The 19,221-nt window shown below is 49.5% G+C and overlaps 1 protein-coding gene across 15 annotated transcripts in view; it reads right to left on the reverse strand.

The window, feature by feature from the left end:
* The window catches only part of NCOR2 (nuclear receptor corepressor 2), a 256,899-nt gene that overhangs the window by 146,286 nt on the left and 91,392 nt on the right, over positions 1-19,221 (reverse strand). For all 15 annotated transcript variants that reach the window (XM_075110457.1, XM_075110456.1, XM_075110450.1 and 12 more), the window contains exon 4: positions 9,489-9,669. In XM_075110457.1, coding sequence (XP_074966558.1) covers positions 9,489-9,669 — 181 coding nt within the window. The remainder of the gene's footprint in view (positions 1-9,488; positions 9,670-19,221) is intronic.

The following is a 19,221-nucleotide window of genomic DNA, read 5'->3' on the forward strand; positions in this document are numbered from 1 at the left end:
GTAGGACAGAGAACATCACTCCTGCCCTGAGCCAGCTCTGCCGTTGGGTAAAAGCCCATTTCCAAGGGCAGAGGGAACAGCCTCCACTGGGCTCTCACTCCTTATCCTCCTGGAAAAAGGTGCCAAGAATTAGAATTACATTTTTCGAGAGCAGCAGAACAAGCCAAGGGCCTGTCAGCTTGTCCTAAAACAACCCCTCTCTGCTTGCCGAGCATGCAGCCAGCATTCCTGACGCACACCAGTGTCCATCGCCCCTTGGCCCCCCCGCCATGCAGCACGAAGCTGCAGAGCATTTCGTGGCGGAGCAAGCCAGAAAACCCTCTGAATGTTCTCTGCCTAAAACACAGCCAAAGAGTTTTATGTTTAAAAAGCAGGTTTAGGTCCAAAAAGAACAGAGGTTTTCAGCGAGCGATTATAACTAGGCTCTCTGGCACTCAACAGCCTCTCTCTTGTTATCGATGCTGAGGGTGTTGTTAAGAGAGGAGGCTCCACGAAGCACGGACGTGAAGTCACAGAGCTTTAGCAAGGGCTGTTGCCATGTTCAATATGTTATTACAGCTCCATCACCACAGGCACAAAGAGCAGCAACTCCTCTCTGCCAAATCCGTCTCTGAAATCACTCCCCCACTCCATCCCCTCCAGCAGCAGCAGACAAACACCATCGATTGCTATTGCATCTCCTCCGCAGCTTTCCACCCAGCGCTGGGAAGGAAGGATTTAGCATGAAATACCCTCCTCCTCAAAACACAGCGCGCAAAATTAATCTGATCGGTGTCACAACTCCCTGGCTTTCGTTATGTGAGTCAGAACAGTGGATGGGCTGCATTTCATAATGATGGAAAAGTACAGCACCAGAAGTGTGCTTGGTGCTGTACATTCATGGAGAGACGCTCGAGCTGCTCCCAAGCAAATCCCTCACCCTCCCCAGGAAGACCTGTGGTGAGGAGGGGTGTGCAAGGATGCCGAGCAAGGAGGGAGGCAGAGTTCATCTGCAAGGCGACATCCGTGCTTGCGAATCGGTAACAACCACCTGCACTAACTGGCCAGACCACATGGAAGTGGGAACAATCCCATACGCCATCCTGGAGCGCGCCTGGATCCAGTGGGAGCTGGAGCAGTGCTCCATGCCTGGCAGCACCCACACCCCCTCCCAGAAGATATGGGGCAGAGAAGAAATCCAGATCAGGCCGAAACTGCAGGGGGAGAAGAAAACAGCTAGGATATCACTCTTGGTACCAGGACTGAATTCTTCCCTGGAAATTTATTCCAAGTGGGAGTTTCTTTTTTACCACGAATGTGCGAAGCCAGATTGACCACAGGTGGACAGCAGCGGCGGCTGGCAGAGCCCTCCTCACCCTGCACCATCCCTGTGCTTTGAAGCAATGCACAGGAGTCCGGTGCCAGTTCCTGCCACAACCACCTAAGTCCCAGCTGAGGACCGACAGTTAAGTAGCAAACTAGCTTTGCTCTCCTGTATTTCCAGCACAGAACAGGGCACTTAAGAATTCCTGCTATTAAAGAAAAAAATAGATACACATAACATCTACAAACGCTTCAAAGATGGAGAAGGAAAAGCTCCATGAATCCACACAGCATACCCAGCTCACAACGCTGCCCTGTCGCAAGCAGGAGAAAACAGCAATATTTCTTCCAATTACAGGGGTGAGGCACACAAAGTCAAGGGACTTTCTTTCCCTCAAGCAGATCAGGTGAGATGTCGCACTGCGCGAGCCTTGTAATATTGACTGAATGGAACGGAGAAGTCCAATTATGTAAATGATGAAGCAGGCTCCCGAGAAGCAGCCAGCCTTAGCACGCCACCCTTTGCTGCCGCTACAGCTTGAAAAACAGTTTAAAAGGTTGTTTTGGATGTCGATCACCACAAACGAGCCAAAGAAGTGCAAAACAACAACCTGGGCTTGAGGCACCGTCTGTTCATCCGTCAGTTTTCCAGCCATGCTGAGCCTCGGTCCCTCTCTCCATGGCCCAGGGACTGCCGCAGGCTGGAGCAGCTGGGGCAGGGCAAAGCCGGGCTGGAGGCAGCTCAGGGAAGGTCAAGCTCAGTTTTCACATCCTGCCTCTGCAGTGTTTCCCCAGCCCACGAGGGCTTTTTCCCTGCCATGCCCGAGTCTCTTGGGCCATAGTTTAGTTCTTCGGCCATAGGGACTTCAGCTGAAAAATTGGATAAAATCAGTTGTCTTGTCAATCAATGTGCTCCTTCCCTTTACCCCCTGCCCCAGGGCCAGCTGGAGGAGTCGAATGTCTTGCAAGGACCAGGCAACACCTAACAGCATTTGGTTTCTGAATGAAACCAGCATGAGACTGTCCATGGGACAAAGTATCCCATTCCAGATACAACGCTCCAGCTGTTGGTTCCCTCGGCTCCCTGTCGCGAGCTGGTGCGTGCCACAGGCTGCTGACAAGCCCTCGCAGCCATCCTGGCACGGCCACCTTCCAGAGGGCAATGCAATGAGCTCCCAGGCACGCCATGAGTGCCAGACTGCTTGCACAAGGCAGACCCACACTCCCGAACGTGTGTTTGTTCTCACACAGGTGAGCAGACGTCGACACGCTCACACGCGTCCTCCCGCTATTTGGAAATGATCTTCAGACTAGGGAGGAAAGCGGGGGAAAGGAGACATCCAGCCAGAAGTGTTTGCGCTGTGACAACATGAACAATGCAAATATTTCAGCTTTTAAATATGTTTGGAATGACAGAGAATGCCAACATTTCCCTCATCTTCCCAGAAATAGCTTTGAATCATTGTTGCCCTAACGCAAAGTTCTCCCCCCCCTCCCTCCCCCACCCCACCGAATCATTTTTGCAATCAGATTTTTATCAAGCACAAGTCAACAGCGTGAGCAACCGCACGGCAGATGGGTGGATGTTGAACACGTCGCAGGAGGATCTTCCTGCAGCTGCTGAACTCTACAACCCCACGGCACTTGCTCCTGATGGGCACAGCACTGCACCACTAGCCTTCGGACCACCGGGAGAGCCCAGCCTGCCTCCCGGCCAAGGAGGCTGCAAGGACAGTTAATAAGAAATGCTGTTCTCTGCAGGGAAAGGAGGACAAAAGCAGGAAAGACGTAGGTATGTTTGCACCTACTAAAATTGTTTCATTTCATTGCTCAGATGTGAGGCTAGAGCCACTTCCATAGAAGTCCACTCCTCCAGAAGCAGCTGGGAGGCCACACGGAATGCGCGGCTTTGCATTGAGCACCCGGCAGTCCTTCGGGCATGAATTATTCTCCTTGTGGCAAGTTGTTTGAGGCATTTCACCTTTCACAGGGCTGATCAAGCCACACAACAGCACAGAGCTCTGCATCTTGCTTGGGTTTCAGATAATCTGGAGCTAGTGGCAGGGTGCTGGCAGCATCAGTGTGTCCCCTCTCCATTGGTGCTACCGCCGTTCTGCAGGGTCCCTCTGCCCAGGGGTCCAACAGGGCTCCCTGGCAGCTACCCCCTCCCCACCAGACCTGGGCACAGCCACAGCTGGCCGAAAGAAACCACCCCTTCCCCTGTGGCAGAGGTGCATGGCCAAGGAGGACTGCCCTGTGCTGTCACTAGGTCCCTGCTTGCAGATGTTCATCAAAAGCCCCAGTAACGAGCCCAGAGCTCTTTTTCCCAAGTGAAAAAACAACCTCCAGCAGGGAAGGAAGAGCCCAGCATGATCCACACCACAGACTCAGAGGCTACGGGAGGACATGCGCCCAGGGATGGCCGACACTCACAGCTTCGTTCCGTTCTCCAGCCCCTCTGCGCTATTGTTCCGTGGCAATAAATCACAGGGAGGCGCTGGAATTCAGGGCTGGTTTCTACAAGAGGGAGCCCGGGGTGCAGGAACCAAGATGCCGCCTCGCTTTTCCTTACTAATTCCCTCAGCGGCCACCGTGCTCAGCGCCCTTTTGAGTGCTCCACTCCTACGCATCCCGTCGGAGCGCCGCAGCTCTCCCAGTTCAAAGCGCTGCTGCGTTTCCACCCCCTCCGCTCCCTTCCCCCAGCACTGGATTACTCAATTAGAGATTATGCTTTTGCCAGTTACCTCCAAGCCAACTGGGGCCTCTGCCAAGGTCAACACAAGTTCCAGCCAGTTTCATTAATAACTGCGAGACCAACCCACTGGAAACTCTGAGAGGTTAATCCCAGCAACAGATCAATGTTCCCATAACAAAGCCACAGAGCAGAAACGCCACTGGTGATTTACCAGCCAAGCCAGCCCAGATATCCATGCTGGGACCTGCAGCGCTGCCCCCCAAGCATCCATCCCCATATGCTGGGGCAACCCCTGCTGTGGGAGACCCCAGGCTCCCGCTCCTCTTCCCCGGCACGTTCGGCAAGGGTTGGAGCGGCTACCAGGGAACAGCGCTGCCAAGGCACTGGCCAGCACGGCGAGGAGGAAGCAGGGCTCCCGAAAGGCCTTTCGGTTGTCCTCGGTGCTCTGCCAGCCTGTGGCCAGGGCAGGGGTTAGCAGGCTAGCCAAGAGCCTTTCCATCCCACAGCCTGTTTTCCAGGAGTTTATTGTAAATTGGGCTCTGGAACAGGCAGTCAGTGTGAAATTTGGCATGTATGCTGCTGGCTTCAATGCATCATTAAAAAGGCATTTTAAATGTGTTAATTCCTCCTTTTTCAATTAATTGCTTTTAAAGCTACATTAACATGCATCAAAGCAAAATACCCTTTGCCCTAATTTCTGCTTTGCCATACATATTTCCTGGCCTTGGTGCTCTCTTCCAAGACTCCCCCCTTCCCTTTTCTTATTCCATTTTTCAGTCTGTAGCACAACATAAACACTCATGCAGAAAGGGAATAAATTCAAATCCTTCAACAACGTAAAGCAGGGTCCAAGTCCTTAATAGCTTTTTTTTTTTTCCATCAATAGTTGTTAATTATTTTACAAAAGAGGGAAGTGGCATTGTCCCTTGTACAGATGGGGAAATCTGAGATACAGAAAGGGGAAGAGACTTACCAGGGCAGATGGCAGCAAGGTTCAGGTTTCCTAAGCCTCCACCCAGCCCCGTACCTGTGGGACTACATGGCTCCCCCTAAGCGTATTCCTGCTGGAGCAATAAGCTACGTGTATGTGCAGCCAGCCAGCCCTTGCAAGGGGACTAAATGCACATCACAACTGACTCACATCCTATAGGAAGGAGCAGCAAACCACGTACGTGGTGGAAAAGCAGTCTCAGAAATGGGAAGAAGAACAAGTGGAAGCATAATGGGAATAAGAAGAGATGGGAGAGGCAGGACTAACCTCCAGCTCCTGAGAGAAGAGAGCAGGCGCTGCTCGACCAGACGCACCATGCTCATCGTCCCTGCGGGGCAGGACTGCACACAGCACCAGCTGTGCACGTATGTGCAGAGACCGGGGATCGTGCAGATACCGCACTGGCCTGCTCTGGAGCCCTCTGTTTTACTCCTATCTGCTGTTACACGATGGAGGTCCGTGACTTTCTCTATCAGAAAGAAAGCAGAAACCACCGAGGGTCCTGGGAACCAGCTCCTGCATCTCTGCCAAGAGCACACCCAGCAAATCTGCATCACAGCAGCTCTTCCAGCAAACCTCACATCCAGGCTTGCAGTGATTGAAAAAACAGTCCTGCTTTAGTTTTGCCTGGTTATTCTCAGCCACCTCAAGGAAGCACCTTCTCAGAGGCAGCGTCAGCCCATGCTGGCACAGAGGGCACAGGGAGATTTCATTTTTCCACCAGCAGACTGAGCTTGCCAGAACCCTCCTGGCTCCATCCAGCAGCAGGAATACAGGACTACGTGCACTGCAGCAATGTGACAGCAACCCCTCTTGCAGGGAAAAATATGCTCAAACAGGGGAAAGCAGGCAAGAAAACAACCTTTTCTTCCCCGGCTTGAAAAGAAACACCAGCGTTCAAGGATATGAGCAATACAAGGTTCATAAAGAACGGTAATATCTTTTACTAGACCATCTGAGATTTAGCTGTAAAGCTGCTGCATTTGAAAGGCATGCTGCCCAAAAGCATGTCTGTTTTCTCCAGCTATAACGTGCTGAGCTAATAGAAGACATTACCTTCTCCTTACAAACCAAGCCTCTCTTGGAGCAAGGCTGCAGGGATCCTGAACAGGGTAAAGGGGCCCAGCTCACCCCAGGGTTTGGGGGAGGAGGGATAAAGACCTAAGACATCCACTTCTCTTCTGGTGGTGGTAATTGGAAGAACTCTGGAACCCGTTACCAAGATTTGGCACGTCAATTATTTCATCTGTGCTCACAGCACAGATTATGGCCCAAAACAAAGACCTTGGAAACGTGCACAAATGGTGCTAACTTCTCGCCCCTGGGCTGAAGGTTGGTAAACCTGATGCAACCGGTAGTTATCAAGGACACGCTAAACTCACACGCCACCAGACCCGATTCTGCACCTCAGCTCCACCACTGCTCTGAAACCAGAGACCAACAGGTACCCACTGCCTGAAAGCAACATCCACTGCTGCTGCACTAGTTACGTCCCTTGGGACAGTCGGGCTGCCACCCAGAGCATGTAACCAAACCATTACCTTTTTTATTGAGGGTTTGGTGAAGCTCTTTGCTGCACAGAAATTAGCTCCATCTGCAAAACCACCATGAAAAGCAATCCTAGTGCTGTTGTGAGTAAATTGAGCTCCTCCCCACACAGTGACTACAACAACATGGAATGGGGTTAGGGGTAAGTGAACAACTCCTAGGATACTCTGTCTAAACAATGACCAGCTCACATGGTGCATCTCATCCAAAGAGCTCGCCCGGCTTGCAAAGCTGCCCTAGATTAAGTATCGAATGACTTTGTCAGGCACCGAGTCAGCAGCACAGATGGAATAGCAAATTTCTCTCTCCAGCTCTGGTCACTGGGACAAATGTCCTGCTGCTACGCATGTGCCACCACTCTGGGACACAGCTCCTGCCGCTACATGCGTGCCACCCGCTCCGGTCCACGCGCAGCTCGCAGGTGCACAGACACCTCTGGCCCTGCACCCACCTAGCAGAGCGCTTGCGGGAAGGCAGGAAGCTTTCAGAATAACCCCTGAGAATGGAAGACATACCGAGCAAGCAGGAAAAACATGGTGCTGCTAGAACTGAAGGGCGGGCCAGCGTCCACAGGGATGGAGCAGAGCGGGCATTAGCTGCCAGGACATGTTGTTTTAGGAGGTCACATCAGCCAGGCAGAGGAGCTGATGGCAGTCAAGGGGCTCAGCACACAGCCTCTCAGGAAGGTCTTTATCAGCTGTTCTAGATGGTGATTTACACCACCAGAGCCCAGTGCCAAACGCAACCGTTGCTGGCTTAGCATGGATGCAAGAAATAGTTTTACATGTGTGAGTAGCCCAGATATACAAGTGTCCAGAGCTTGTGGCCAAAGACTAGTCTCAGCTCTTGACATTTCCTCTGGACCATCATATGCAGAACAGCTCCTCTAACACACTGAGGCTCAGGGCAATGCACACAGGTCAGCTACAGGAGATTTACCATGACCTTAATGTCCATAAGCAGTTTATAGACTAGTCTGAGGATGACTGCTCAAGAACAAAGCCAAAAGACTGCTATGAATCTAATTTCCCAAGCTGCAAAGGCAGATATACCTTCCTGCACCCCAGACTTGCCTTCTGCTCCCAGCCACTTAAACAGCACTGAGATCATCCTAGTCTGGCAGTGAGCTCCATCAAACCCATTCTGGAAACAGCCCCCACTAGTTTTGAGCAACTAATCCCAGCTCTACTTAGGCTCTTGCCAGTCAGGGGCACCACATTTTTTTTCTTCCTTCCAGACTCTGAAATTACAAATGGCTCCACTAAAAGCATAATCTTATCTTGCTGAATTGTATCTCACAGCTTTCTGTCTCTCTCTCTTTTTCATTAACAAATGTTTTAAGCCCCATAAAATGCATGTAGTTCCTGGAAATGTGTCACAGACCAAGAAGCAAATGCAGCCCCTGAACTCACCAACTAATGCCTCAAGAGCAGCTTTGCCTATTAGAAGCAAATAGCTGAGACAATACGTGGCTTTCTGGTGAGAAGCAGAACAGAACTGCTGATGGAAATAATGTGCAGACAGAAAAGCCATCCTGGTTTCCTCATGTCTTTGGAGGGGGATATTTCTTGTTTCATGGCCAACAGTTTATTTTCCCCACCATCCACGCAACCCACAAGCATACTCTATGGTTCAGAGCCACCACAATGCATCCCAGTGGCACAGAGAGCAGACCTCTGGCTGGTCACAGCATCAGCTTGTTAAGATACATCTCAGAGGGAGCAGCAAAGATGGGACACAGAAGAGCCACAGCATCTCGGAGGCACCTTTTCCAAGGCAGCACACTATCAGGAGCTAAAGGAGAGCAAGCTGATGTGCCTCGTGCATTTCTCATGGTCTCCGAGTTCAAATATAGCTCTTAAAAAAGAGCTGCTCCATCCCTTCCACCATCAGCTCACCTTTTGCAATCGGCAGTCCCTGCAGCCCCCTCCTCCACGAGATCAAGCCAGGCCTCCCTCGGCATCTGAATTACCCCAAAGTTAAATGTCCTCCTCACTCAAGAAAGGTCAGAGGGATCTCACGTAAGGCCCACCAGTACTGTACGGATAAGAGGTGTCTGAATATCCCAGCACTCCCACGCAAGTGCTTTCTTGCCCATGTGTTATTTCAGTCAGCCCCCACAGCAATACAGCAAACCATCCTGTGGTCCCAGGTAAGGATGCTGACTTACTTCTCATTTCACTGAGGACTCAGACATCTCCAAAGCTCAGACTGCAGCTGCATTAACCCTCAGTGCTCACAGCGCTGGAGCTTGTACTGGCGGCACAAGCCAGCTGCCCCCAGCATGTTTACCCAGCAAGACTTTCCTGCTAATCAGGAATATGTCCAAGCTCACAGTAAAATCAAATACAATTTACCCCAACAGAGCATGAAAGTAAATCCAAACAGGCACACAAGCAAGAGATTTTTCTTTGCAACATTTATTACATGTGCAGAGGGAACAATTGCAAGTAAATAATTTGCTTTGTTAAATGAGACCAAGACAAGGGAGGCTTTCTTGGGGAAGATTGTATTAAAGAACCACCGGCAACCAATTCAAACCCTTCAGACACCGATATTAAATAAAGAGATGTGATAAATGAGAAAGGTCAAGTAAAAAAAAAAAAAATCAAATCAGGGCACAGTATCCAGAAAAGCCAGACATGACCATCCCTAATTCAGCCTACAGAAGCTTCCAAATTGTTCTGGTGCCTCTAATAGCCCAGTAAATGCAAGCCCATAACCATAACAGTTATGGGGAAAGATGATATGCCTCTGTTTCTCCAAAGTGGTCACCCCATCTCAGTGAATATCATCCAACACACCACCAAGCACTGCTTGATATATCAGGAACCACCATCTACACTGATTTCAGTGGCAGCTCAGAGCCTCAAAGGTAGCTCTAAACAAGCCAAGGGGATCACAAAACACAGACCCCATACCCAGCTAGCATCCGGGCTGTTGGCCCCTTACCTTTGAGAGGTCCTCTGTCCCTCCCTGCTGGCTCTGGTTCAGGAGAGGCGAGTGCCGCATCAGGGGGTCCTGCAGCAGATCCAGACGTGGTCTCTTGGTTTCAATGAACTCCAAGTCCGACGGCTTCGCCAGGTCAGAGAGATAAGAATGCGCCTCGGTTCTCAGGTGCAGCTCCTGAGATCTGGGGACAAAGAGAAAGGAGCCTTTAGAAAACAAGCCACCTCTGCTCTCCCTTGCAAGCCACTTGAGGAGGAGAGAGGGCTCAACTTCTGCCCATTTCCCAGAAGGATGCATGAAGGGAGGGCAAGTGGCCCTGGACTCCAACATCTCAGGTCTTTGCAGACCCAAGAGGCACAGCTCCATACCTCAGTCACTGGGCATGGTGCATCTCCTGGAGTGCTCACTGCACACAGGCAGAACCAGGCATCACCCGGGAAGCAGGACGTGGGGTGCAGGATCACCACCGTCCCAAGCCCAACAGGCTGCCCTGCTGTCCCCCTCCTCAGCACCACCACATCACCTGGAAAGCCCCACTGCCATCTCCTGTCCCACCACACGGGGTGCATGGCTGTCCCTACACCAGGGCAATGCAAATGAGGCTGCAGGTTGGAGCCTTTGCTCTCATGCCACATGGGTCAGGCTGACCAGAAAAAGCCAAAGCTCAGAACATCCCAAAACTGGCCCATAAATCCATAAATCCCCCTGTGGCCCTTAAGTCCAGGTGGAGCTCCCTTCTGCCACGTTTGGCTTATTTAGTCAAAGATACCTGCGCCACTGTTTATATTTAGCACCTTAGGTAGGAATACCAAGGATTATAGCTGGGAAAAAATGCATACTCCTCCATGGCTAGACAGTAGGGATTTATTTTTCCAGGATGGGGGAGGAAAGAAACCGGCCACATGTAGTTGCACATCTCTGACGCAGACCTGGCAAGCTGTAAAGGCACATTATCCAGTGATAGCAACTGCACCAACGAGTCACATCGGGCTCAGATATCTTTTCACCTTTTAAATATGATGCAGTTGGTAATACCTGGAAATTGGGCTTGGTTTTGCTTTTTTTAAACAAATGTAAAACTCTTCTGTAGCTTTATTTTTCCTAGCAGGATTCTCCTGTGGGAATTGTAAAGGGATCCTGCAAAAATACATTAAACCTTTTACTATGCCCAAGGATCAGCTTTGCAGCAGCAGCTCCAAGGGTGTGTTTTTAACACTTCAGGCAGAAGTGTCTTTTAAAGAAATAAAAATAAAATGAAGCACAGGAGATTCAAAGCTTGGAAGAAAAAAACCACGGCATTTTTTCTTTTCTCCTTAAACAAGATTCTTCAAGTTCTCCTGAGCTGCGTGGTGAAGTATCCTCCCCAGTTACCAAACGCCGACAAACTAAACAGCCTTTGAAGCTACTCAAACAGGAGGAGGGGAGGGGATGTGTTTTGTCAAGAGCAAGCATAAAAGACAGGGGGTCTTGTGCATCATTTGGCCCCACCGACAAACTGCAACTGCCGGCGTTAATTTTTACCTAGCTAATTAAATATCTCTGAGAGGATGACAAAAAGGGAAGGACCCCGAGCCCTCTGAAGCCAGCGGGAGTCTTTCCAGTGGCTGTAACGGCTCTGGATCGCATCCAGAGAGAGGAGGAAGCCCGGTGAAAGCCACCTTCTCAGGGGGCACCACCTCAAGCAAAGGTCTCTGCCCTCCCCTGCAGCAGTGTGGCCAACTCAACCTCTCTCCAGGGAAGCAAGATAAAGGTTTTTTTTTCTTTTTTTTTAATTTAAGCATCAACAGCAGGCACAAAGCATGTGCAGGCCAAACTCTGCTGCTGTGGGTTTGGCACAGGTGCCGGCGCTGGGATTCGGGCAGCAGCTTTGCTGCTGACACACAGAAACAGAATCTGGCTCATCCTCTTCCTCCTCCCCAGCAAAAAGGGGACGGGAGAGCAGGGAGGCTCTGGCACTGCCTTTGCCACTCCAGTCTCCAGCCTACGGGAGAGCGAATGCACAGCTCACGCAGCAAACTTTTCAGCACAGAACAGCTCTTAAATTTGGCATTGAAGCACCGCTCACTTCACCTGCAAATGCTTTCACACTGAATGATCCTCAACTTTTCTCAGCAAGCCCAGAAATATCTCCTGGCACCTCTCAAGTTTCCTGCTGGCTTGTCCCAACCCCTCGTGCAAACCCTGCCTGCCCACAGCTGCACGCTGACATTTCGGGCTCTGCCGTAAAACCCAGGAACAATAAGCAACTGTTGAGCTGGGCAGGTGTTAAAATATTCCAACACCCAAGGCTCTGCTGTACCAAGGCAATTAGAAGTCAGATGTATTTATTTTCACTTCTCCCCCCATTACCCCCTTTTTTTTTTTTCCTAAGGCCGTATTACCAAGAAGCTGCTAATTGACACAGGACAGCTCTGAGACCTCTACAGTTGTCAGGAACCCAACCCACCCCTACTGCTACGCTCAGAAAAAAACACGGATTTTTAAGATAAGAGAGACTCTCAGCTTTACAAAGGCAGTTACAGCAAGGCTGGGGCCACGCCGGGGAAAGCAGCTGCAATGTTATAGGGTGCTATTTTATTTCCATTTCCACATCCATTGGAACTGCTATTAACTTTATCCACTGGAATTTCCAGCCGCTCCCGAGATTGCTTTGCCTGACACAACCCGCTCAGCCTGTCCTGGCTGCAAACACAAATGCTCTCGCTTGAAGCCTTCACACCTTTCACTCTTTACATCCACACCTGCAGCAAACTCTTTACAACGGACTTTTATACAGCGATGACGTTGCTGTCAGCATAAAAATAGCCCTGCCTGAAAAACCCTCCCATTACACCAAGTTTCGGGTTTTGCTGCATTTTCCAAATAGTTCCCACCTGGCTGGTTTATTCCAGAGATTCCTACTTTGCTGAAGGGAAAGTATGTTTTTAATTGCATGTGAGTTATGCATGATTAAATGAAATAAACCAAATGCCAGCATTAATTATGAAGTGAGGCACGTTAGTCCTCACCTGGAGACCTTCGCCACAAACACTTAAAAGAAGCGAGCGGGGTGAAATCTGTTGACGCACCGAGGCTGGGTGCCCAGGGTTTGCCCTGACGTCCAGTCATCCACACACAGCTCTGCTTTGGGCAGGTCTGAATCCAGAAGACCAAGACAACCCAAGATTAGACTTTTGGTTTATTACTAATCTGAGAAACTAATTACACTCTACCAGCTGCAGAGCCACATTACTCATTCACCAAGGCCATTTCCTCAACAGATTCACATGAGGCATCAGGAAGGTAGGAGCAGCTAAAATCCTACAGCAAGTGCAGGGCACCTGCAACTTAATCCAGCATGTGCAGGTCACTGTGACCTAGGAAAACATCTTCTGCTGTGTTATACCTACACCAGAACCATGTGAGCTCGAGATGGGCTGAAAAAAAGAGGTTGACTGCTAGCTGGGCGTAGAGGAAGCTGAGAGCATCTCTCTCCTTTGAGGGAGGAACAAATGAGATATCCTGAGCTGTCCTTGGGGTTTGTAAGAGAAGCCCTGATGAGATCTAAATGGATCTTAACTTTATCCTCTTTACTTTGCTGAAGCCAAATCAACAGACAAGTACAAACTTTTCTGGAGGTCAAAGAGAACCAACCCAACCCATCAACCCACCTCAGGAGCACAGTGCCTGGCTCTTCAGAGCAGCACGACCCTCCCCTGCTCTTCAAACCTTCCCATTTCTCCATCAGCTGCGCAGCAGCAGGTAGAATGACAGCAGGAAGAATGACTGCTCTTCTACAATATCCAAACCCAGCTCGGCTTCATGGGGATGTGCCTCTTGCACCAAGGGCTCAAAACACAAGCAGCAACTCCGAGCCTGCTCCCACCAACTTCCCAGCAAGGGCACATTTTACATTTTGCTCCCATCCACAAATATTGTTCCCTACATCATGGGGCCAAACAACATAACCAGGCTGGAAAACTGGCTCTTGCAGTCTCTTGGAACCAGAACCAAGGTAAACGACAGCCTCACTGCAGCTGTTTATTTCCTCTGGCTGAGATGGTTTGGTGGGAAATTGTCTCCAAAATTAAGTTTAAAAAAGTCTCCAGTCCCCACAGGTACAGACAGACAATAAAATGCTTTTGAGAAGGAATAATATAGAAAACCACAAATGTCAAAGTGGATTATTTATAGCCAATGCTAAGATTTATCAGAGTTTTCAGCAACCCCTTTATGGCTAATGATAGCCAGAGTGGGTGACTGGGCAAATTGAGACCTGTTAAAGAGATAAACTGGAGGGTTTGTAGAAGCAAACCTGCTACCAGACAGCTAGAAAAACATGTACAGGGCCAGATGATATATTCTCTCTGTCACATAGGTGGAGAGGGAAAAAAACCTTCATGACTTAACAACAGAGGCCATGGGAAGGCAGCCTGTCTGGGTGGGGAAGGTGAGTTCCCACACCCTCAGCAACGTCTGCCAGCAGCAGGATTGAGCCTTCACAAGTCAAAGGTGTGGGACAGCCTCGAGCAGGATGCTTAGCTCACCACGTGGTCCAGCTCAAGGACTCCCAGGTCCTCACAAGGTCTGACTGAGCGCCTATGACCAGGCAGTCCCACGTGCATCCTCGTGATGGTCTAGCCGTGCATTCCCACACAAGAGCAGGTAGCTGTGCCTCAGCCGCCCCACGCATCCCCCTCAGCCACCTTCTTCCAAGCCAACTGCAATTTAGATGAGAGCAGATGCTTTATTTAAAACTTGCATATTGAAGGTCTTCACACAGAGAGCCCAAATCATGCATGCACAAGACCAGCAGAAACTTTAAAACTTGGTCACACAATGGCACTGCCTCACTCAAGAGGAGGAGAAAGAATATTTGTGTGTCTCCACAAGCTCCCTGACATGCTTTCTCCAGGCATCAGAAACCTGAAGCCCCACAAGAAAGCGCTATTGTCAGTCCTGGGTGGCTGGAGCACTCCCTGAACCAATGGCTTCAGGGACATCCCATTTTTACAGGGCCTGCTGCATATATTGCAAGATCACCCTTCCTCCCCCAAAATAAATCTGGTTCAAGATTATGGACAAGAAAGTTGCTTCACGAACTTTTACCCCTCCATTTCAGCCAAGACAAAGCCAAGGTTTCCCCTTACACCCCCCTGCCAGGGCACATTGGCCCATTCTAGGAAGCCTAGTGTCTCCCCATCTCCTCTGCGGAGCCTCAGTCACCCTCGGCGCCCACCTGTGGACATGCCCACAGCCCACAAGGCTTGTCACAAGTGTCTACACACCAGCATCTGCCCTTTCCAGCTGTTATTTTCCCACGTTCATTTATGGGGAGGAAAAAAAACACGGCTCCCAGAACATCATTTCAAGTGTGAAAAGACACAAAGATATATGGTTGTAGGGATTTTGCCGCACCACCGCTCTCTCCTGAGAAAAGGGTCACCTTTAAAAATGGACGCTTAATTAAACACCATAAATAAAATCAGATCGGTTGCGCTGTTAACTCAGGAGCAGTTGGTGCTATTTGGCCCAGCACAGATGAAGACCGAGAACTGCACATGATTTCCAGCGGCCATGCACACTGCCCCAGCTTCCCACCACTCCCCGGGCTCCTCAGCCAGCAGCATTAATCACATTCAATAACCACAGTAATTAGGCCTGCTCTCATGCTATACTGCACATGGCTATCTCGGATGGCCGCAGAAACAGAGCAGCTGCTTAACGTATCCTAAATGTCATACTTCAGATCAACACCAGGCAAACTCTTCAAACTCCTTACGACTGCTAAGCAGAAAGGCTCCAAAAAAGGGGCATGGTCTCATGGACAGGGAAAATAATCTCCTAAGAAAATAGTGACTCATCTGGATAAAGGTGGAATATATTGTGTTAACATGCATACCGTTTATTTACAGCCACGTTTTCTGCCAGAGAAGCCATTATCCACCCCAGCATTCCTATGCTAATACGGAATCTTGCTCTAAAATTGTAACGCTTATAAAGTCAGAAAAAATCCAGTTCCTTGATTTTTCAGACCCCTCACCTCACTGGCATTTGCCATGTAACACTCAACACAGTTTTTCTCACTTCTTTTGCAGACCAAAACATATATAGAAGAGAAAAAAAAAAAAACCCTAATCCTTGTCACCTTGCCAGGACATTCCTCTGCAAGCATTCATGGTACGACTTGTACCAACAGCAGATCCTGAAATACTTCTCTTCACTCCTGCAGTCCAGTTGGCACAGCCAACCGAACAAGCTAAGGGGAAGTCTGTGGATCCTTCCAAGAAAAAGCCTGCTACCAAAAAAACCATAAAGGAAAGCAGCACAACCCTGCAAAGACAGACAGAGCCAACTTTCCCTATAGCAACAGATTCAGAGTGGTTCAAGTTCTCCTTCCTTCTTTCAAGCCAGAATTGCTGCACAGGAAGTTCAAGACTCTACCCATCCACCAAGGGGTGATGACGACTCTCAAGGTTGATGCACTTGGGGAAGGGCAGTCTGCAGCTCCCCAGCATCTTCTGCAGGACTGGGCTGCCCAGGGTGGGAAGCAGGAGAAGCAGGAGACACATCACCCCCGAGGGAGGAGCGCCCATGATGATGTGACACTTCAGGAATTGCTGCTCCCCGTCCTGCCTGACCCACCAGGCTCAGCTTTGGGAATGTCCAGCTGCCTGAGCCTGACATTCAACGAGCTTCTCACTCAGGGAGTCCCAAAATGTGGGACCATCTCAGCACCCCATTCCTTCCAGCAAGTTACCACTCAACAGCTTTTTGCCACCAACACCCGATTCATACGTAAAACACTGTGCCCATGGTGAAACAGTTCATCACTTATTCCCTTTTCACCGGACCACAAGTAACCACCACCCTGGTGCCTACAGCAAAACTGCAGCCAGGAGAAACAGAAAACCTGAAAAGCTGTAGGAAGACCATTTAAGCAAGCCCAAATGATTTCTGCAGGATTTAAAGCATCCATGGGGTCAAGCCTCAAATAACATGTGCAAAGACAGCCTGTAGAGGCGTTAGAGATCTGCCCAAGGTGAAGGCAAAGCCAAAGTGGGGGACAATGCCCCAAAACCAGCAGAGAGTAAAGTGAATCCCTGCAGTTTCCAGAAGCGGAGGGCAACAGTGGCATCCAGCCAGGCAGGTGGGCTCAGAGGAACCAGGACTGAGTGGCAGCCCAAGGGCTGAACCACACACTCCGGCTGCAGGCACTGCTCTGGATCAGTGCGATCCATGGCGATGGCAAGGCAGGGATGTCCGTCTGGGAATACAGACAGGGCTCAATCTCCAGCACTGTCAGTCTGCCACGTTTCACTTGCACCAGACTCAAACTGATTTTTTTTAAGGAGGGGAGTGATCCTGGAAGAGCATCAGCCACCACAACCAACAGGAGACAGGCTGCTTCCTCTGAACACCTGAAGCAATGGGGGATTGGAAGGGTTCCCCTCCACCAACACTTGCTTCAAGGGGAGGATTGTCTCACAACCAATGCAGATAACCAGAGCGAGGGTCTTCCTTTCAGACATCGCACACCCCTGTGCTTCCTTCTATTTACCTCCTGCGCTCATGGTGCAGACATTGTTTGCCTTTGGTTGCTCCCTCCTCCCCAGCCCCTCACACTGAGAGCCAGCTGCCTGTGCTCAAAAGCATCAATCCCAGCCCAGGAACAAAGCCAAAGTGCTTACAGATGCGCTCGGCATGAACCTGCCAAAGGGACTCAGCTGCAGAGATGGCTGCTTTCACCACTCTCCCTTGTCCAGGCATTGCTCCATACCAGGCAAAGCCAGAGCTATTTTTTGGGGTTGACATCAACAACCAACCCAACCTGCTCCAGAAGCTTCAGGGTCTTGGCCCTTGAACACCCAAGTAACCCTCAGGTGAGCAACCAAACACCCAAAGGGCTCCATTTACAATACAGATCCTCATACCAGAAAGATAAAAATCTATCCTATGGGGGCTTTGGTTTTGTCAAGTGTAGTGCTTAAAGATGCAAAGAAACAGTAGTGGCTTTGCAAAACGGCTAACACCTCCCCAGCCCCAATGCCACCCAGTTTGAATTACTTCAATAATTAATTACACTGGGCTGAAAATTTCTGCAGACCCCCCACCCTGCATCCCCAGATGCCCCAGAATTTTTTTTATGAGTCTATATCCCAGCATTCTGGCACAAGATGCCAACTGAGCTGAACTTAAGCGGTATTTTTCGCTCTATTACCCAGTGTGATTTTTGCAAAAGTTCAATTTTTCAGATGTTACAGTGAAAAGGGATGAAATGTAAATTGAGTCTGTTACAAGAGAAGTGTCGTCTTATAGCATGCCAAAATTTCACCACTCAGGTTGAAAGTGCTGAAGTAACCATGATAACCATTTGGATGCGTCTAGCCCCAGCAACCTTGATTAACATTTACCCACATTCATGTGATTGTCAACACAAAAACAAGTTTGGAGAGTCTGAAGCATCTGTAAGCACGTGGTACAGCAGACACCAAGGCTTGCAGGTGTTTTTTTTAGTTATATGGAAGAACCAAGATACCTTGAAACCTTCATTTTACTAGAGAGAAGAACTGGTTCTCCATTTTGCAAACCGTAAGTATTGTGTGAAAAATAAAAAAAAGGCATGAGCATGTTGCCAGGTCCTCTTTATCCATCTCCCCCAAATTTAGCTGAATCTGACCCACTTCCACCTTAACCGTGTTATTTTGTGCTAAGAAATAAAAGCACTGAGAAATCAAAGCAAGCCAAGGCAATGCAATATGTGGCGATAAACTACTGGTCATCAGAAGTGACACTCTCTGTACATGCAGGTGCCGCAGGCACAACCCAGAAGAGCACAACAAGGAGGGCAGATGCAAAAGTAACTACAGAGGCTGCTTTTTGCCTCCAAATTCTCATGAGTTTGTTCCTGCTGAACATGAAGCCGAATCCGTCCCACTATAAAAAGGGTCCTGTCTGCATTTATGCCCTCATGCATCCAGCACCCTGAGGTCTTTCTCCTCTCTCCTAAAAATTATTATTTTAGAGAAATAGATTCATCTCTCTGACTCTGCACTGTTTTTATTCTTAGCCCGACTAAGAAATAAGCATTTAAAAAAAAAAAAACACCAAAAAAAAAATCTTTGCCTAAATCTACTGTAGCAAGGCTCTTATTTCACTTCCAGGTCAGTGTTTTCTAAAACCACTAAGTGTCAAATGCAGAAGAGAAACCGTGAGAGCACAGTGTTTTGTGACAAAACAGAGAGTGAGAGTGATGGCCCTCAGAACAGATCAGCTCCTGTGGTTAAAGCATCTACAGCATTTCCAGCCATGCAGCGCTTGCCTGAGTTGCACCCAAAAACACTGCCAGCCTCCCATGGGAGGCTACAAAAGCCATCAGCGGCACAGGGAGAGCCGCGAGGGGAACAGACAGGAAAAAAGCAGGTCATAGAAAGTTGCAAGGGGAATGCAGAAAAAGAAACAAACCCAATGAAAGCAGGGAGGAAGAGCAACAGAAGAGGAAGCAGAGATGCACAGTGGAAGTGAGCTCTTCTAGTCCTCCTTTCAGCCTCGGGAGCCACAGACCAAACCCAACCACACAGCTTTATTTTCTATGTTGAAGAAAGCCAATGCAAGCAGTCACAGTGACGTGCAGCCTCACAGAAGTGAGGGGGTGGGGTTTCTTGTTGTTTGGTGTTTTTAAGTTGTCTTTGAAATGCATGACAGTCCTAGGGAAGAAACCAGAAGGCAAAGGTGCTGCTTGCCTTAGCGCAACAAA

This window comes from Phalacrocorax aristotelis, chromosome 15 (genome assembly GCF_949628215.1).
Source record: "Phalacrocorax aristotelis chromosome 15, bGulAri2.1, whole genome shotgun sequence".
NCBI classification, from domain to species: domain Eukaryota; kingdom Metazoa; phylum Chordata; class Aves; order Suliformes; family Phalacrocoracidae; genus Phalacrocorax; species Phalacrocorax aristotelis.